At 41.0% G+C, this 17,568-nt stretch overlaps 2 protein-coding genes across 2 annotated transcripts in view; both read left to right on the forward strand.

The window, feature by feature from the left end:
* The window catches only part of tmpoa (thymopoietin a), a 113,287-nt gene that overhangs the window by 36,293 nt on the left and 59,426 nt on the right, over positions 1–17,568 (forward strand). The gene's annotated exons all lie outside the window — the stretch shown is intronic.
* Positions 999–17,481, forward strand: ldhba (lactate dehydrogenase Ba). The gene is made up of 8 exons (XM_078281910.1): positions 999–1,194; positions 8,339–8,475; positions 9,034–9,151; positions 10,092–10,265; positions 10,819–10,992; positions 12,506–12,623; positions 15,102–15,225; positions 15,976–17,481. The coding sequence occupies exons 2-8, from the start codon at positions 8,347–8,349 to the stop codon at positions 16,141–16,143; spliced, it is 1,005 nt and encodes a 334-aa protein (XP_078138036.1). The 5' UTR covers positions 999–1,194; positions 8,339–8,346; the 3' UTR covers positions 16,144–17,481.

Genomic DNA, 17,568 nt, shown 5'->3' on the forward strand with positions numbered 1-17,568 from the left:
ATTATACAGGCTAAACCACATATTAATGCAGATTGTTCAAAGTGCACCGCTGAGTGTAGCTCAGTCAGATTTTATTGACTGGCAATACTTTCCCTGTGCGTTATGAATGTTTAATTAACAGGTCAAAGTCCATTCATATCCGGGTACAGCCAGATAACGTGTAAATACACTTGACACCTCCTGCTCTAGCAAGAAAACTGCCTTCATGAGCGTTACTGGCCATCATAACCTGCTGCAGCTTAAGTGCTAAAACAATTCATTCATGCTGCCAGCTGAGCTGAGCTGAGAGCGGCAGCATGTGACCGGTGGGAAATACAAAGGTGGGAAAAGTATTGATTTGTGTTTTTAAAACCTCTCCTGGAAGACCCATGAGAGTTAATGGGATCTCTGTCTGTCACCATGGAAACCCCAGGGGTGGTGGAGAAAGTTTCTGTCTTTGTTATGATTTACATTCCTTATTCATCTTACACAGGATACTTTTAATTACATCTTGATATCCACTTATACCACATTTAATAAATGTTTTTCATAGTTCAGAAAATGAATGAGAATGAATGGGAAAGCCAATGAAAACCCAAGAGGGAAATTACTGGATCCTCATTATAATCCCATGTTTCATGGGTGCCAAAGAGGAAACTTTCAATGGAAATTTCCCATAAGGGAAACTATATCTTCATATAATGTACATCAGCATAGGCCTATCACTTACTATGATATATAGGTATACTATTAATATACTTCATGAATATTTTTATCATGCCAAAAGAGTTGGACACATTCTATCCTGCAAATAAAAAGGTAAAAAAAAAATGTAGCTTAGTTTGTGCTTGTGACTGACTGAAAACTTTCCTGGATAAAAAAAAGAAAGAAGAAACAGAGGCATTGAATGTAATCAGCGGCCAGTCTGCAGCTATCAATCATATTTCCCAATCCCAATCTGACAGACACGACTATATAACGGCATGCAGACGGTCCCCCAGCCTCCTGTACCCCTCCTCACATGTGAACCTAGCGTGGTCACATTGGCAACCCATCCTCCTCCTCCTCCTCCTCTTCCTCTTCCTCCTCCTGTCTGCAACCCGTTCAACTCCACAAGTCTCCATCTCCCTGCCAGCCGGTGGACGCGGTACCGTCTCCTGCCTCCTGTGGACCAAAAAAAAAAGGATATTCCCTCTTAGAAATACCTGCAAAAATGTATGTACCTATATTTGTTTTTTTGGTTTCTTCCTACCGGCTTCGTGCTCTCTCACAGTGATGCGTGCTGATCGCCTCAGCAGCAATGGATGCTCATAGTTGAAATGCGCGCTGCAGGAAACCATTTTCAATTTCTGCGCACTTAAATTTAATGTAATTAAACTGATGCAACGTTTCTTTCGGAAGGTGGTTTCGTGAATTTGCGCGTCGCTGGAGATAGGAAACATTATGTATAATTAAAAAGAAAATTAAGTGCCAATATGGGTATAATTTCCTGTCTCAATTACAGTTAATGCCGACTGTACAAAGTGCAGTTAGCTCTTTTACTGCTCATTTAGATCAGCAGGGAGATCAAATGTAACGTTTCGGGTCGGGTTATATTTTATTATTCGAGCAACTTTGCCGACTAAATCATATTTCTTTTGAGGTGCACTTGACTTGAACGCTGGTTTGTCAAATTTTTAATCTAATTTTCTCAGCTTTGTAATGTCGCCCAGACAGGAAACACCGAACATCCTGATGAACTCGCCGTGAACTTGAACTTGCGGTAACGACGTAATTGGGGTTTTATTCAGTTATTTGTGCGTTTTTTTAGGTTTTACAACACTTGGTGCTGTTTCATTTGAGTGTCTCTCTCTCTCTCTCTCTCTCTCTCTCTCTCTCTCTCTCTCTCTCTCTCCATATAAAAGCATCACCAACAGCAAGGGCGATGGACGGACCGGCCAGGCCTTTTACATAATTTCACTAAAATAGCAGTGAAAGAGAGAAACGAAGCTGCAACAAAATGCCTCCTTTAGAAATTGGGCTAGAAATAGTTCAGTCCCCGGCATGGCGTGATGATGAATTATTTACTGTAACGTCGTCTTAGAAATAAGACTAGTCGAGAAGATTATGTAATAGGCAATTGATTTTTTAAAGAAGAGAAAATGGGGTTAAAGCAAGCTGTTGGATGATTTCTAAAGGAGGCATTTTGTTGTTCAGCAGTCCTATTGTTTTCTGAGTAACTGCCAACAATAGGACAGTCCAGGTCATACAGGCCCACTGTCCTGTTGTTGTGAACAAAGCCTCCTCCTCTCCCGTTATTTTAACTGTTCATTTGACCTCGATAATCAAATCATATCTTCATACTGTAACTTGTTGACAGCCAATCACAGTTGGAGGACAAAATGAGCTCACTCTGCTTTTGAGTGTACCTCGTGCCAACTGGTAACTTAGGTCAGTGTGGTTCCCAAAGTGAGGTCCGGGGGCCCTCCAGGGGTCCTTGAGAGGGTTCCAGGGGGTCCTGAGCAGAATTAGGAATAGTTTAATTTCGGACTTATTTAACTATCTAGAGGTTAGCACAATTAGAGAATGCATACAAATGTCGTTTCACTGTATCTGTGGCTGTATATCTCCCCACCTACAGGAAAGACAGTTATGTAATTCTGTATCATATCTATTAACATAAATCCTCTTAGATGTCATTCCTTTCACCACATGGTCTGTTGTGTATCTATTTGAGGGTCTTCGACGTGAAAAAGTTGGGGACTCCCTGGTTTCATTTATATTTACTGTGTATATATATATATATATATATATATACTGTATATAGTTTGTCCCATTTGTTGTGAACACTGCCTCCTCTTGCTCTGTTATTTTAAGCGTTCATTTGACCTTGATATGAAATCATATCTGCGTATCGCGACGTGTTTACTGACAACTGAGCAGTGCAGAACAAAAGTAACTCACGCACAAAAGGAACCACACTGATAGTAACCTAGGTCAGTGTGGTTCCCAAAGTGGGGACCAGGGCCCTCCAGGGGTCCTTGAGAGGGTTCCAGGGGGTCCTGAGCAAAATGAGGAATAGCTTAATTTCACACTTGTTTCACTATCTAGAAGTTAGCAAAGTGAGAGAATGTATAATATAGACAGTCATATAATTCTGTAACACATCTAATAACAAAACTCCTCTCAGATGAGGTTCCTTTCACTGCAGTTGTATTAATTTTGGGGGTTCTTGACATGAAAAGGTTGGGGAAACTCCGGTCTAGATTATTGTTTGTCCCACAATGAGAGGATGCATAAAAATAACTATTCTGATCATAAATTTCATTGTATCCGTGGCTGTTATCCCCACACCTACAGAAGAGACAGTTCTATAATTTTGTAATTTTATAATTTTTATAATTTTGTCACATCTAATAGCAAAAATCCTCCATTTTGGGGGTTCATGAGATAAAAAAGTTGGAGATGCCCTGTGCTCGGTTATATAGCCAGTCTGTCCCATTGGTTGTGAACAAAGCCTCCCCTTGTGCTGTGATTTTAAATGTCCGTTTGACCTTGATTATGAAACAATACCTGCTTATTGCTATTGCGACGTGTTGACAGAAAACTACGTGACGAGGACAACATGAACTCAAGTTGCTTTGACCGAGTTCTTCATACCAGCTAGTAACCTCTGGCCGGCTAAGCTATTGTTTCTGTTATTAAGTGTTATTACATTGGAAAAACTGAGTTATGTGTTACAGATTATGCAATTCATATAAAATTTGTATCTATTTTGTCCACTAGAAAAGATTTACTGGCCTGAGTGCCATGTGTTGTATAGAACTATGGCTCTGTAAATTGAGAATTTAGTCCTTTTGGCAGAAAAGTGATTTGTTTTTTTTGCGGATTAGAGAGAGAGAGGGAGAGAGAAAGAGAAAAAAGAGAAAGAGAGAGAGTGAGCAGCAGCAGCAGATGGAGGAGGTAGAGGGTTGGTAGGATTAGGGGTGGGGATAGAGAGTGTGTGTGTGGGGGTGTGTGTGTGTATGTGTGTGTGAGGGGTGGGGGCAGAAGGGGGCATTTTCAGGGGGATCTTAAAGTGGAGGGGGGCCTTCAGAGAGGGGAGGCCCAAAGGAGCCTGGAAGTTCTAGCAGCACCACTGTGAGTGTGTGTGTGTGTGTGTGTGTGTGTGTGTGTGATTGAGCTTTTTTGCTTTTTGTATGCTTTCTGCGTATTTTTTGAAGTGAGTCATTTTACTTTTATTATTTTCTTTATTTCTTATTGTATTTCTAGCATGTTTGACTTAAGTATTATTGCATTTTAAATTGCATCCATTAGAGCAGCGGTTCTCAACAAGGGGTCCACGGTCCCCTGTGGGTCAGTGATGGTACTGCAAAGTCCATGGCTCCACAAAGTCAGCAGCTCATTCATTGTCTATGGAGCAGCCTCTGACTTTACATCCCAGTGACATCACAAATTTGAGGGTTCACCCTTTGATTTCTAACTTTAGGAAAGAGTCATGCAAGTTCACATACATTGACTGAACTGTCCTGGGGCACAGAAATAATATATATGATTTCTTAAAATGGGTGGCATTCCCCTTTAAATACAACTTTTCATCACTATGTGAAGGCTTGGGAAGCGAGCATTCTTCTCCTCTTCACCACTCAGATGTGAGATGACTCAGTGTTGACTTGAATTGCGTTGTGAAATCCATAACTTTCTACTGCAGCAAAGCCATAATGATCTGGCTGGTTAACTTTGGTCTGCCTCACATATTTTTGCCAGACTTAACAGGTAGAACAGATGAATGCAGGGGAGAGATGCAAGTTTAATTATTAAAAATTGGAGTTAATGAAAAACATAAAATAGGTGGATAGAGTGAATGGAGGGTGACTTGTAAAGTTTCCATCAATGGAAAAGTATTCAAACCTGGTTTGAAGTCTCTGACCTCAGTTTGCATTGCATAAGAAAGATGATAACTTTGATTCAGTAACTTTTACTTTTTACCTTTACTTATGCATATTTTTACACCTGTAATTTTACAATATTCAAGTATAATTTCAGCAAAGTAACAGTACTTGATATGTTGGTACTCTTTCCACTCCTGTGTATGTTATGTGTGTATTTGTAGGTGTACTTATGTGTCTGCTATGTTTGTGCGCGTGTATTTTTGTGTGTTATATGTGTGTGTGTGACATAGAGTGAAAAACAAAGAGAGACAGAGCGAGTGTGTGTTTCCCTTGCACCTGTGCCACAGTTTCGTCTTGGGACTAGATTTTCTGCATCTCTCCTCCATCGTGGTTCCAGATGGGACATCCGGGGGGACTCCTGCTGGACGGGGGGGGGCTTGAGTAGCAGAACAGCTGCCTGTCTGGCTCACAGTCTAGTAGGCGACCCAGGCTTCAATCTAGACTGCTGTGGCTGTCGTCAGCAGCGGTCAGGGCTGGAAGGTTTTCAATACCAATACCGGTTCCGATTTCAAATTCAGTATCGCTTCTAAAACAATATTTTCTTCAACTTTTCTCAGTTGAATGAGATTATGTAATAGCGCTGATGCTGATAAAATGAGCTGATATGTTTGCTCTTCCTGCTCTTGTTTTCTTTCTGTTTCTGTTCTTTTTGTCTTTGCACCTTCACCTTCAAAGGGGCATTAAGTTAGTTAAGGCACTAATCTAAGGCATTAATCTATGACTTTTGTTCTACCAGAAACCAAGAGATGCCAACATCACCAGATCGACAGGCACAGCGTACGGTGGCCTTTAATGGACAGAAATGCCAAAGTCACATTGTCACAGTAGAATGAGTAAACTATAGCTAATTATAGCAGAGATCCAACAGAAACGTCTAGGGAAGAGGCAGAATATCACAATGCAAAATAATATTGCTTTGTCTTTTACTTGTTTTGGCTTGAGAATGAAAGTATTGCAACACATGCGGTTTCTCCAAAACAGGGCCGGAAAGTGAGCTTTGAAAGTCAGATATCTCAGCTGATCTCAAGTGATCATTTAGTCATTGGTATTGATCACCAGCCCTATTAAACTGCAGATATATTATGGCCATTTTGTGCTATGGGATAATAAAAAATCCCACTTAATCCCCATTTAAGTTTGTCACTGTGAGTATGCCTTTGACTTTGTTTCACTTCATCTGAAAGTGCATTCCCTGACACTGAATCATCAGAGCACAACAGCATTCTTCTATATAAAGCTACAGAGTAAACTATTTTCAGTTGAACAATTCCTTCTGCTTTTCCAAAAATATTTAGTTTAGATTTAGTTGATCTCCCCCAACTGCAAACACCCAAAGACAAGAGGAAAACATGAGTCCTCACTGCAAGAATCTCACATTTGGAAACCTTTTGAAGCAATTAATTCAATACTGACACAAAAAATCACTACAGTATCATATTTGGGTGTCATTTTTCAATGCCCTGCCCTGCTGCTGGTGCTTTTATCCGGTCACCCGCATCATCAGCCATCCATCAAGAACTCTGTCTTCACATTTCCCTGATAAGCCTGAGGCCTGGAGCCCGATCTTCTTGTATCAGGGGATAAAAGCATCACAAATAAAAGCAACTGTCATCACGATCAGTACATGCGGTACAAAAACTGCTGGACGGATGGACATGACAATAATAAGCGCGATATGCCTACGCAGATACATTACGTTTGCACAGGAATCACACAGATCAAAAACGAACTGTGTAATGATGATAACGTCGTAGAGAGCAAGGAAAACGATGAGTCGGTCGCACCAAACAATAATAGCCACGATAAGATTCCAGTATTTAAAATGGACAGCGAGTGTTTTGTGGTTCGTTGTGATTTCTGGGCTCGATTCCTGCCATGATGTCCCGCTTTCTGCTGCCCATCCGCTCGTCCTCCTGTAAGTTTTGAAGCCTCCGTATGGGGTCTGGCTGTCGTTCTTTTGCACGTAGGCTGTATTTAATTCGTTCAGCAGCCTACAATCTAGGATGCTTTATTCTGTCTGTGTTTATTGAACTGAATTTCTTATGTAGAGGGCTTTATTTGGTGCATGTTTGCATTGGGGCCTAGTCCTGTATGGGAAGGTCTTTGTGTTTTGTAATTGATTTGTCTTGAGAAACTACTGTTAGAGTGGTTTATCGTTTTTAGTGCTTGTGTCAGTGGAAATATGTATGAAATCAACCAATATTCTAGATTTTTAGGAACATTTAGCGACTTGTAGGCTACCGCACAAGTTGTATGTGTGTGTGTGTCTGTGTGTGTGTGTGTATGTGTGTTTGTGTGTGTTAGATAGATATAGAAAGAGCAAGACTAATGTTTACCCATCACTAAGACAGTGTTTTGACTGGCCCAGCTCCTGGTAATGAGTTCCTTATTGACTACAAACTCCCTCAATGAAAAGCTCTGTGTCTCTCTGACCCTTTGACCTGTGTGTTGTAACACAAAGCCATTTAGTTACAATTCTGGTGTACAATGCTGCAGGGTGATGAACTGTGTGTATATGAGTGAGTGTGTGTTTCAGTTTAGTTTAGTTTCTGGTTTCTCACTGGTCATGCAGTTTCTGGAATATCATGGAGTTTGGACAGGGGAAGTCAGGGGATTTGTTAAATTCTCTGATGAAGTCAGGGAATAACAGGGAATTTTTACAACTGGGTCTCTTCACAGGAATATACCAGAATGCATTTTACTTGTTTCACACACTTATTGCATTAGATGAAGGTTTTAAGTGGTTTTCCCAGCTATAGTGGAAACCAGACTGTTTACCCCTATTTGCTATTTTGAATGTAATGATCATCAATTTGTCCTCAGTAGTAAATCTTTTCATCTTAATGGGTTAATTTCATATTCTCAACTTCAAAAATGTCTCAATTACCCATGTCCTAAATTATTTCTTATTGAAAGTAAAAATTATGTCTCTTAAACTGATAAAAATAAGACTGTCTATTGTAAAGATTTAGTTCAAAAGTCTGTTATTTCATTTGTTTTTTTATGTATTGTTTTGAGCTGAACTTATATCATATAATAATTAAAAATAGAAAAATAAAGCAGGAAAGAATATTTAAATCATCATCAATCAAGTGGTCCGACTTATTGAAAGTCATGCAGTAGTCATGGCATTTTACTTTTACATCAGGACCACGGTGGGAATCCTTTAGTTTGTAATTCAGTTCATTTTCAAAGTCATCTCAGAGGCGAAGCGATAAAATCGATCTTAAAATACAACGATAAAGAAAAACAGAGAGGGAAGAAATGAACAATTTGTACAGGTGAGGAAAACAACCCACAGGTCTGATTAAAATACCTCACACCAAACCAAAAAGTTCAGCAGTACTCCTGTCCTCAGCCTGCCATGCTGTGATCCACATTTAAAAAGGGCCTGACCCAGATATTCCTCTCTCCCTCCTTCCCTCCAGCTCTGATCATGTCGTCGGTGATGCAGAAGCTGATCACCCCGCTGGCCAGCGGACCTGCGGAGCCTCCCAGGAACAAGGTGACGGTGGTGGGGGTGGGCCAGGTGGGCATGGCCTGCGCCGTCAGCATCCTGCTCCGGGTAAGAGCCACGAGGCCTGTAGCCTGTCTTTTCTTACAAAAAACAAGGAGAGACGAAAAAGAAAAGTATATATTCAGGCTAAGGTGAAAATGCATGCATAGGCTGAGGGGCAGAAAATATTGTTATACAAAACATAGAGTGGTTCCCCTCTCCTTATTTTTTCCAGTATTTGGTCAATGTGTGTCAATGTGAGTCAGTGGATGTGTGGCCTTATTTGTACAGACCTTTTCAAAAGAGTTAAAAGTGCTTATATAGACACAAAAACAATAATAGAAATAAGCCAAAGAGGTGAATAATTAATAAAAAATACTAAAAGTTAATTAAAAACAGGGTTAAAAGAGAGCAAAACAAGCAAAATACAACAGGTACAAAAGTAAATACTAACTATTTTAAAGCCTGTCTGTCATAATGTTTGTCATAATCTCTCCTCCCCTCCTCTCCTCTCCTCTCCCCTCCTCTTCCTCTCCTCTCCTCTCCTCTTCTCCTTTCCTCTTCTCCTCTCCTCCCCTCTCCTCTCCCCTCCTCTCCTCTCCTCTCCTCTCCTCCTCTCCTCTGCAGGACCTGGCTGATGAGCTGGCTCTGGTGGATGTGATGGAGGATCGTCTGAAAGGAGAGATGATGGACCTGCAGCACGGCAGCCTCTTCCTCAAGACCTCCAAGATAGTCGCAGACAAAGGTTCGGACTCTCCCCGCTCACATAAAAGAGCATTGGACCTGATTTGTTTCATCATTCTCTCAAAATATCACTCTACAAATTTGAGTCAGCTCAGTTAACCTAACAGTTTTTTGGCAGTGGTGGAAATAGTACTAGAATGTCCTACTCAATTAGTATTGTTACTTTGCTGATATTTTACTTAAGTAGAGGTAAAAGTATTGGTGTAGAAATCTACTTAAGTAAAAGTAAAAAGTAGTGCATTTAAAAAGTACTCTGAATAAATTTACTGAGTTACTTTGTAGAAAAGGGAATGTTGTTAGCTGTGGTTTTTCCCATGCAACTCCAAAAGGACGAGAGTACAGAGTTCAAACTAGATACTTTTACTTTGAAAATTTGGAAATCACAAAATAAAATGCAAAAACAAAGTAAAGCCAGATTAGTCTTCTCTTCTCTGCTAACTTAGCGTTCACTGTGAATGGATCCACAACTGGCCAATTTATGACTGTCCAGTTTCTGATGCTTAACGGATGTGATTTAAAATTAAAACCTACATTTTGGAAACAAATCTACCTTATTAGACCATTCCCTTTTACTTACAACATACTGAACATCCACACCACAACAATCTTTCCCCGGCATCTCGCTTCTTCTGGCCTGGTTGTTATATATTCAGCTGTTATTTGCGCACAGATAATTCTCCAATGTGATGTGCTTGCTGGTAGATTTGTGATGCAACTGCAAAGCCTCAATTGGGTCAGTTATATTTCAATTGGGACTTGTCCCTCTCGCTGCCCCCCTACCTCTCTCTCCATCTGTTTACATCTTTTTCTCTCTCCATCTCTCTCTGTCCACTGTCTCTCTCTCTCCCTCTATCTCTGTCTCCCTCCGTCTCCATCTTTCCCTACATTCCTCTCCCTCTCTCTCTTCCTCCCTCCCTCTCTCTCCCTCCCTCCTCCTCCAGACTATGCGGTGACGGCCAACTCTCGCCTGGTGGTGGTGACGGCTGGCGTTCGGCAGCAGGAGGGCGAGAGCCGCCTCAACCTGGTGCAGAGGAACGTCAACGTCTTCAAGATGATCATCCCCCAGATCGTCAAGTACAGTCCCAACTGCACCCTCATCGTGGTCTCCAACCCCGGTACATACACAAATACACATCAGCAGTGTTGGGTGCTAACATGTTAACAGTAATATTATCACGTTTCCCAGGAATTACTGTTTCAATTTCAGTGATAATTTTGTAATTACCACTTAATGCCTCTAAATATCAGATAGAAGTTGAAGTAGAAGAACACACACACACACACACACACACATATACACACACACACACATTCATTTCAAAGTGTTTATTTAAATCCAATAAATGAAATTAGAATTAGAGATTCAGTTGCAGTAGTAATATGATTCAACATTATTTGCTTTGTCTCTGCCACATGGCCCAGACACACACACACACACACACACACACACACACACACACACACACATGCACACACACACACACACACACACACACAAACACACACACACACTGCTGTACACATCCTGAACTAGGTCTAACTACAGTAATTCATGGCCAGTCACCAAATGGAAATACTTTGCATGAGTGTGTGTGTGTGTTTCATGAGTGCATGTGTGCCTGTGTGTGTGCACGTTAATGACCCGTGGTTTTACTGCTCCCTCCTCAGTTGACGTGCTGACCTATGTGACCTGGAAGCTGAGCGGTCTGCCCAAGCACCGCGTCATCGGCAGCGGGACCAACCTGGACTCGGCCCGCTTCCGCTACCTGATGGCCGAACGCCTCGGCATCCACGCCACCTCCTTCAACGGCTGGGTGCTGGGGGAGCACGGGGACACCAGCGGTGGGTGGACAGGGGAATGTGTGTGTGTGTGTGTGTGTGTGGTTGTGGGTAAAAGGCAAGGCCCTGGAAGAGTATTTAAATTCTGGCAGTGTGTAGAGAAAGAGATTAGAGGGAGAGAGGGACACAGGAAGTCAAAATGAAAACAAAAAAACATTCTACTGTTACTCCTAAACTCTTATTTCCTTACATAGCTCTTTTCTATCATGCATTATCAGTCGAAAAGCATTTTCATTCCCAAATGAGACATCTCCCATTCAAAAATAATGACATCTAATCTTTTAAAATGATCACTGACATGAAAGCAAAACTAACCAGTGAATATCATTGAATTTATTACCTATCTTAAGACCTTTACTCACAAAGTAGAAACATTTTAGAGAGTGGAATCGTCTGTGTTTTTGTATATCGAGCAAGGAAAATTTGGTAACATTTAAAAAAAATTCCATTTAATTCCATTGGACTACAGCAGACTTTGTGGAAACCAGTCAAATCCTTTTTAGCTAAATCTGGTATGTGGTATCTGGTATGTATTTCCAATGCCTTTTCTTCCTCTGACCATGAAACAGTTGCCTGTAATGCTTGTTTGGAGTATTAGGCCGCTTAAATAGGTCACTGTGTATGGCGCTATGTAGTATTAGGCTGGCATGGATGTGAGCATGTGCCCATCTGTCCCAATCTGATGCTAAGCCTCGGCTGTCTGCAGCTTATATGACTGGACATAAGTTGACGCAATGACTATTTTAACCCAAAAGAATACTGAGTTGGTACTCTTTTGGGTCTCAGTACTTTATGTTTTCATAGAGTACCGAGTTGGTTTTACAGGTTTATTAATAGTAGTTTCTAGTGTTAATACATAGACAATGTTTCTTATATGAAAAATTAATTCCATCAGCCTGGCTTTATGGCAGTGAGCTTGAGTTTGAACTTAAAGATGTACTAGGTAATTTTGCACATTGGCGGCCCCAAATGGCAGTGAGAAGTAACTGTTTAAATTGAAGCACTTCAATCCCCAGAAATCATGTAAAGTGGTGTTGCTAAACTGCACACAGCACACTCATGTTTACCAAGCAGTCTACCATAGAAGAGTTTAGAAGAGTTTGAAGAGTTAAGAAGTTTAGAAGAGTTTAGACGAAGAGTTTAGAAGAGTTTGAAGAGTTTAGAAGTTTAGAAAAGTTTAGACGAAGAGTTTGAAGAGTTTGAAGAGTTTGAAGAGTTTAGAAGTTTAGAAGAGTTTAGACGAAGAGTTTAGACGAAGAGTTTAGAAGATTTCGTATTTTGCTAAGAAGTTTCAGTTCATAACATCCTGTGAGCAGAGAAGTTTTCCTGCCAGTGTCCATACCCAACACCAGAATTTCATTTGGGAAAATCAGACAAATCTATGGTGTCTCAGTTAGGGGCGATGGGATGCTCTTCTCTGTTGCAACCCCACTTTGGTGTATTTTTACTTAAAAATCTTGCGTAGAGCAGCTTTAATTAATTAATTAATTACTTCGTGTGTGTGTATTTATTCCAGTGCCTGTGTGGAGCGGTGCAAACGTGGCGGGAGTGAACTTGCAGAAGCTGAACCCTGAGATCGGAACTGATGGCGATAAGGAACAGTGGAAGGCAACACACAAGGCCGTAGTCGACAGGTATGATGTGTGTGTGTGTGTGTGTGTGAGAGAGAGAGAAAGCAAAAGAGAGAGAGAGAGAGAGTATCAATGGATGACCATGTGAAAAAGCTATGGTTTAACTTACCAAAACTCAGTTAAAGCAATCCAAAAAGGAAGCAATGTCTGCCTAAATATCCATTTATTATCTAATATCCTGCATTTACAGGCTTTTCATTTCTATAACACAAATATTTATAGTCTCATGACTTTTGAGTAACCGCTAGACATAGACAACTGCATAAAATCCCTAACTAGTCTTGCTGTGTGATACCTTAAATCCTCCATTAGCACTACAAGTCATGGCCTTGCCAAACTCCTCGCTACCCAACTTCCAAAACTATTTCAAAAAGTTGCAACACTGATGGTTTTAGGACTGTTATTAGAGCCTCCAAGAACTCAGTTCTTCATTCTTGGGACGAAACTCTGCTGCTGAGTAGTATTAGCCAACCCTCTGCTTACTTCAGGGAACTGCGATCATTATCTGGAAACATTCGCTTTTTCTTTTTTTCTTACACTCTCCCTCATATGACCTCTTGTCAGCTCACATTGCTTTGAGTGACGAGATTCAGAAGGACAAATGGTGCTTTCATTTCGCCCGCTTAAAAGGAACCAAACCCAGTTCCTTTTGAAGTGAACCTACTGAGAAGGATCCAGCTGTTAATGCATTTGTTCAGACAGGGAAACAGTGGTCAGTGATTTGGAGCTTAGTTTATATAAGAACAGAAAATGTCTCTCCTGAAAAATCATAATTTTAGCTCTTTGAATCACAGATCTGATCCTTTCATGGCTGTTTAATGGAGATGAATCAGCCTCTTCCTTTTTAATCCATCACACAGTCAAGAGATCTATATGCCACAAAGACTTAAACATCCCCAGCCTTAAATCACCAGACAAGTAATATACACATTAATAATACATAACAATAATATTCTCTGTGTCATTATTTAACTTCCTCTCTCATTACCAGGGCTATAAGTAATTTGGAGGCTGCTTTTATCCGCGGCGCTCTACTGTACCATGTGTGATTACATATTTAGTGCAAGTGGCCCCCGGTGGGAATATAACCTCTAACCCAGGCAGTGTTAATGCAAGCTCTATGCATTAGCTACTTGTCAGCGCCGAGGCTAATGCACGTTAAGGGCTTTTCAGCGGCTAGTAGGTGCTTGCTGCGCAGAGCAGAGCGCTTTGAAAGTTGACCACAAGCCTTGGCTCCTATCCACTTAAAATTCAAACATACTAACAAGACATCATCTGTTGAAACGTTGTCCTTGAGTACTACACCCGTTATTCCACTCACACTAAAACACATATCAAGAGAAAAGGCTTGCTATTAAAACACGCCCCAAACCTTGTTTAGCTCAAGAAAGACTAGTAAGTAGTGTGCACAGATATCTGAGCGGTTAAGTCCCTCGCCTCTGGAGCTGCACATTTCCCCTGCTGGCTTTCGTTCAACTATTTAGAAAAAAAACAAAACATTTCCATGCACTCCTCCAGGATCACCTCTGCATGTTTACGTTCCAGTCATAAGACCTCTCTCAAGGTCCCGAGCAACAAGGTCTCATGACCGAAACATCAACAAAAATAAATGAATGCGAAGGTGATCCTTTGTGTGCAGGAATTTGCTTTTATTTCTATGGAGTTGGAACTTCAGTGAGACTAATAACCTGCACCTCCAAAGAGAGAGAAATGGTGTAGCAACAGATAATGTAATAACTTAAACTAAACTAAAAATGTCTCTCTGAATGGATTGACTTGAAATAAACAAAGATAGCCTGCACGCTGTTTCTTCTTATTTTATGTTTCTTTCTGTTTTGGCACTCAAATGCTAAGACATTAGTGCACTCTGAATGGATTACAAATGTATTGAAATCTCTTAATTTAATAAATTACATCACATTATTACAATAACAGGTGATTGTTACTTCATAAATAAGTGGTGTTACATATTGTTAACTGATGATAAATAATAATACTGACAAATCATCCAACAACTTCAGCTATTACATTCTTGCAATTTTGGTCAATATTATTACTACATCATCACTTAAAAGTATGTTATACCCCTTATGAAGTAATAATCACTGGGTAATGTAATAATGTGGTGTCATTTATTACATTAACAGGTTTTATTACATTTTCAACAATATTTAAAGAGATATTTTATTACATTTTGAGTCGACCAGCCCCCTTTGAAGTAATTGCTGAGTCGCTGGTATTGATCAACATCTCTATCAAATCCTGCAGATGAATTACGGCCATTTTGTGCTAAAACCTTATTTATTGTCCCTTTAATGCTTTTCTGGAAATATAATTGGTTTTTGTTTATACTGGAGGTTGTTTTCCTCATGATGATGACCATGTGGAGGTCATAGTTTCACAGACCTTCACACACACACACCACACACACACACACACACACACGTATGGGTCTTGATGGAGGGCTGTGTTGTGTTCCAGTGCCTACGAGGTGATCAAGCTGAAGGGCTACACCAACTGGGCCATCGGCCTGAGCGTGGCCGACCTGACCGAGAGCATCATCAAAAACATGAGCCGCGTCCACCCCGTCTCCACCATGGTCAAGGTCAGACGAACACACACACACACACACACACACACAGAAAATACACACATACAGTCACTCACATGCATACATACAACCCTAAATCCAGTTAAACAGACTGAATAGTTTCACTATTATTGGAAAATGGGTTATTATCCCATAATAACTCAATCAAACGGTAATGGGACTGTATGTTTCTGTGTGCATGTGTGTGTGTGTGTGTATGTATGTGTGTTTGCGTGTGTGTGTGTGTGTGTGTGTGTGTGTGTGTTTACATATGTGTTTGTCAAGTCGGGTTTATCTCACAAGTGCTTTACAGAAAACAAAGGACTCGATAAAAACAAAAAATAATTCAAACAAAAGATAGAACAAGTATATCACCAACTGTAAGAAATGGTTTGTGCAAGTGTGTGTGTGTGTGTGTGTGTGTGTGTGTGTGTGTGTGTGCGTGCCTAAGTGCGCCTACATGCATGTGTTTGAGATGACATGAGATTGCTTGCTGATAGAAGATGATAGAAGTAAGTGGAAATGTAAAAGCTTTCATGAACTGGCTATAGGTTGAATCACTATTGTATTATAGAGAGTAAAAAAACAGACATGTAGATATATGAAAATGTTGCAGATTATTACTTTATTACTCCCAACAAAGGCAGGAATTTGGAGTGTGTATTTATATCCATCTTGTTTGTGTCCAAGTTTGTTTGCTCCCTCACCTAACCCTGTGTATATGTGTGTGTGTGTGTGTGTGTGTGTGTGTGTGTGTTTCCCCAGGACATGTACGGCATCGGCGAGGAGGTATTCCTGTCCCTGCCGTGCGTGCTGAACAGCGGCGGGGTGAGCAGCGTGGTCAACATGACGCTGACCGACTCCGAGGTGGGCCAGCTGAGGAAGAGCGCCGACACGCTGTGGGGCATCCAGAAGGACCTGAAGGACATCTGAGGGGCCCGGCGCAGCCACACACACAACGTCGAACAGCCTACATGCGTGTCGACAAACATACAAGACGAGTGCGCGCACAAACTCGCACTCCTCTCACGTACGCACACACTCCTCCTTTTTTAACGTCCCTCTCTCTTAGCCGACTCAGTCGCTCTCATTTTAAAGGATAATACCGGTGTTTTTAAATTTGTGCCAATGGTCTAGTTTTCCCCTCTCCTTTATTTTCTTCCTGGTTTGTCCGCCCACAGTCAGCATAGTTGCAGATATCAGCGCTCGTTTTCCTTCAGAAGAAGCCATTTTCTGCCATTCATTTTTGTCCAGTATGAAAAACAACTTCCACAGAGCGAGAGAATCCATCACAGGAAACATGAAGCCAGAATTTTTTTTGTCAGAGTTTCTGTTTTATCCCTCTTTAATTGTGTCTGAGTTTAGTTTTTTCATATAAGTGCTGTGTTATGCTCTGCTTCTTGTCAATCACCTGACACCCACAGGAAGAAATGGAGGTCTCCTCCGGGAAATAATCCCTCAACATGTCACCTTACAAACTTTACTGTCACATTAATGTCTTTCTATTTGAGGCATCTTTGTTATCAGGGGCAGCAGTTATTTTCAAGCTAGGTTTGACACCGTAAAGTTTGTATTTTAAAAACGAAAAGGTGTTAAAAAATCGAATTACATGCAAAATGATAGGGGCAAATGTAAACTAGACATTGACTGAAGTAAATGGACCATAACTCTGAATGACACCGGTATTCTCCTTTACAATGAAGCACACCCGCTCCCCAACAACAAGTAGGCTGAAGTTGCTGTGTTATTGTGTTTGTGTAAGAAACCCGGTGTTAGAAGATCTAGGCCGACTTGTGTTACCTTCCATGGGTTGTTGTGTTGCCGGTATTTCGGGCCAGGATCAAACAAAACCAAAAAAAAAAACCCGTGGCATTGTGTTCCTCCTCCACTTATTTGTTTGCACTGGAGTCGTTCCTTTCGTTCCCTGTTGGGATTCACAGAGAGAAAGACCCTAAACGTCTCGAGAAAGACCCTAAAAGAAAAAAAGAAAGACACTGTTTTCCTCCTACCTTTGTCTAACAATGGTAACCTGTAGCACAAAGACGTCTGCACACTTACATCAACGCACATTCAATGTGAAACCCTGTGTGTGAAGAGGGATTTTTCTTCCCCCCTGTTTCTTTTGGTGTTGTGGAAGGGAGATGGAGAGGCAGGGGAACAGCGGAAACGTCCAGCTTGAGTCGTTTTTTTAAACATCAGTTGTGATTGTCAGACCCGTGTTGTAAATTGTGTTGGAAACAGCGACGTGTAACTTAATAAATATGAACCTTATGAAGTGTGTGTGTGTGTTATGTGTTCAGAAATGGCTCAATTAGTGGCTCAGCATGAATTAAAGAGGCGCTGCACTGCCATCTTCTG

This window comes from Centroberyx gerrardi, chromosome 24, assembly GCF_048128805.1.
Source record: "Centroberyx gerrardi isolate f3 chromosome 24, fCenGer3.hap1.cur.20231027, whole genome shotgun sequence".
Taxonomy (NCBI): Eukaryota; Metazoa; Chordata; class Actinopteri; order Beryciformes; family Berycidae; genus Centroberyx; species Centroberyx gerrardi.

Bases quoted from the DNA above. Each gene is read 5' to 3' on its own strand.
- ldhba (XM_078281910.1), top strand. From the start codon at position 8,347: ATGTCGTCGGTGATGCAGAAGCTGATCACCCCGCTGGCCAGCGGACCT. The intron at 8,476-9,033 runs GTAAGAGCCACG...TCTCCTCTGCAG, and splicing joins CCGTCAGCATCCTGCTCCGG to GACCTGGCTGATGAGCTGGC. The intron at 12,624-15,101 runs GTATGATGTGTG...GTTGTGTTCCAG, and splicing joins CACAAGGCCGTAGTCGACAG to TGCCTACGAGGTGATCAAGC.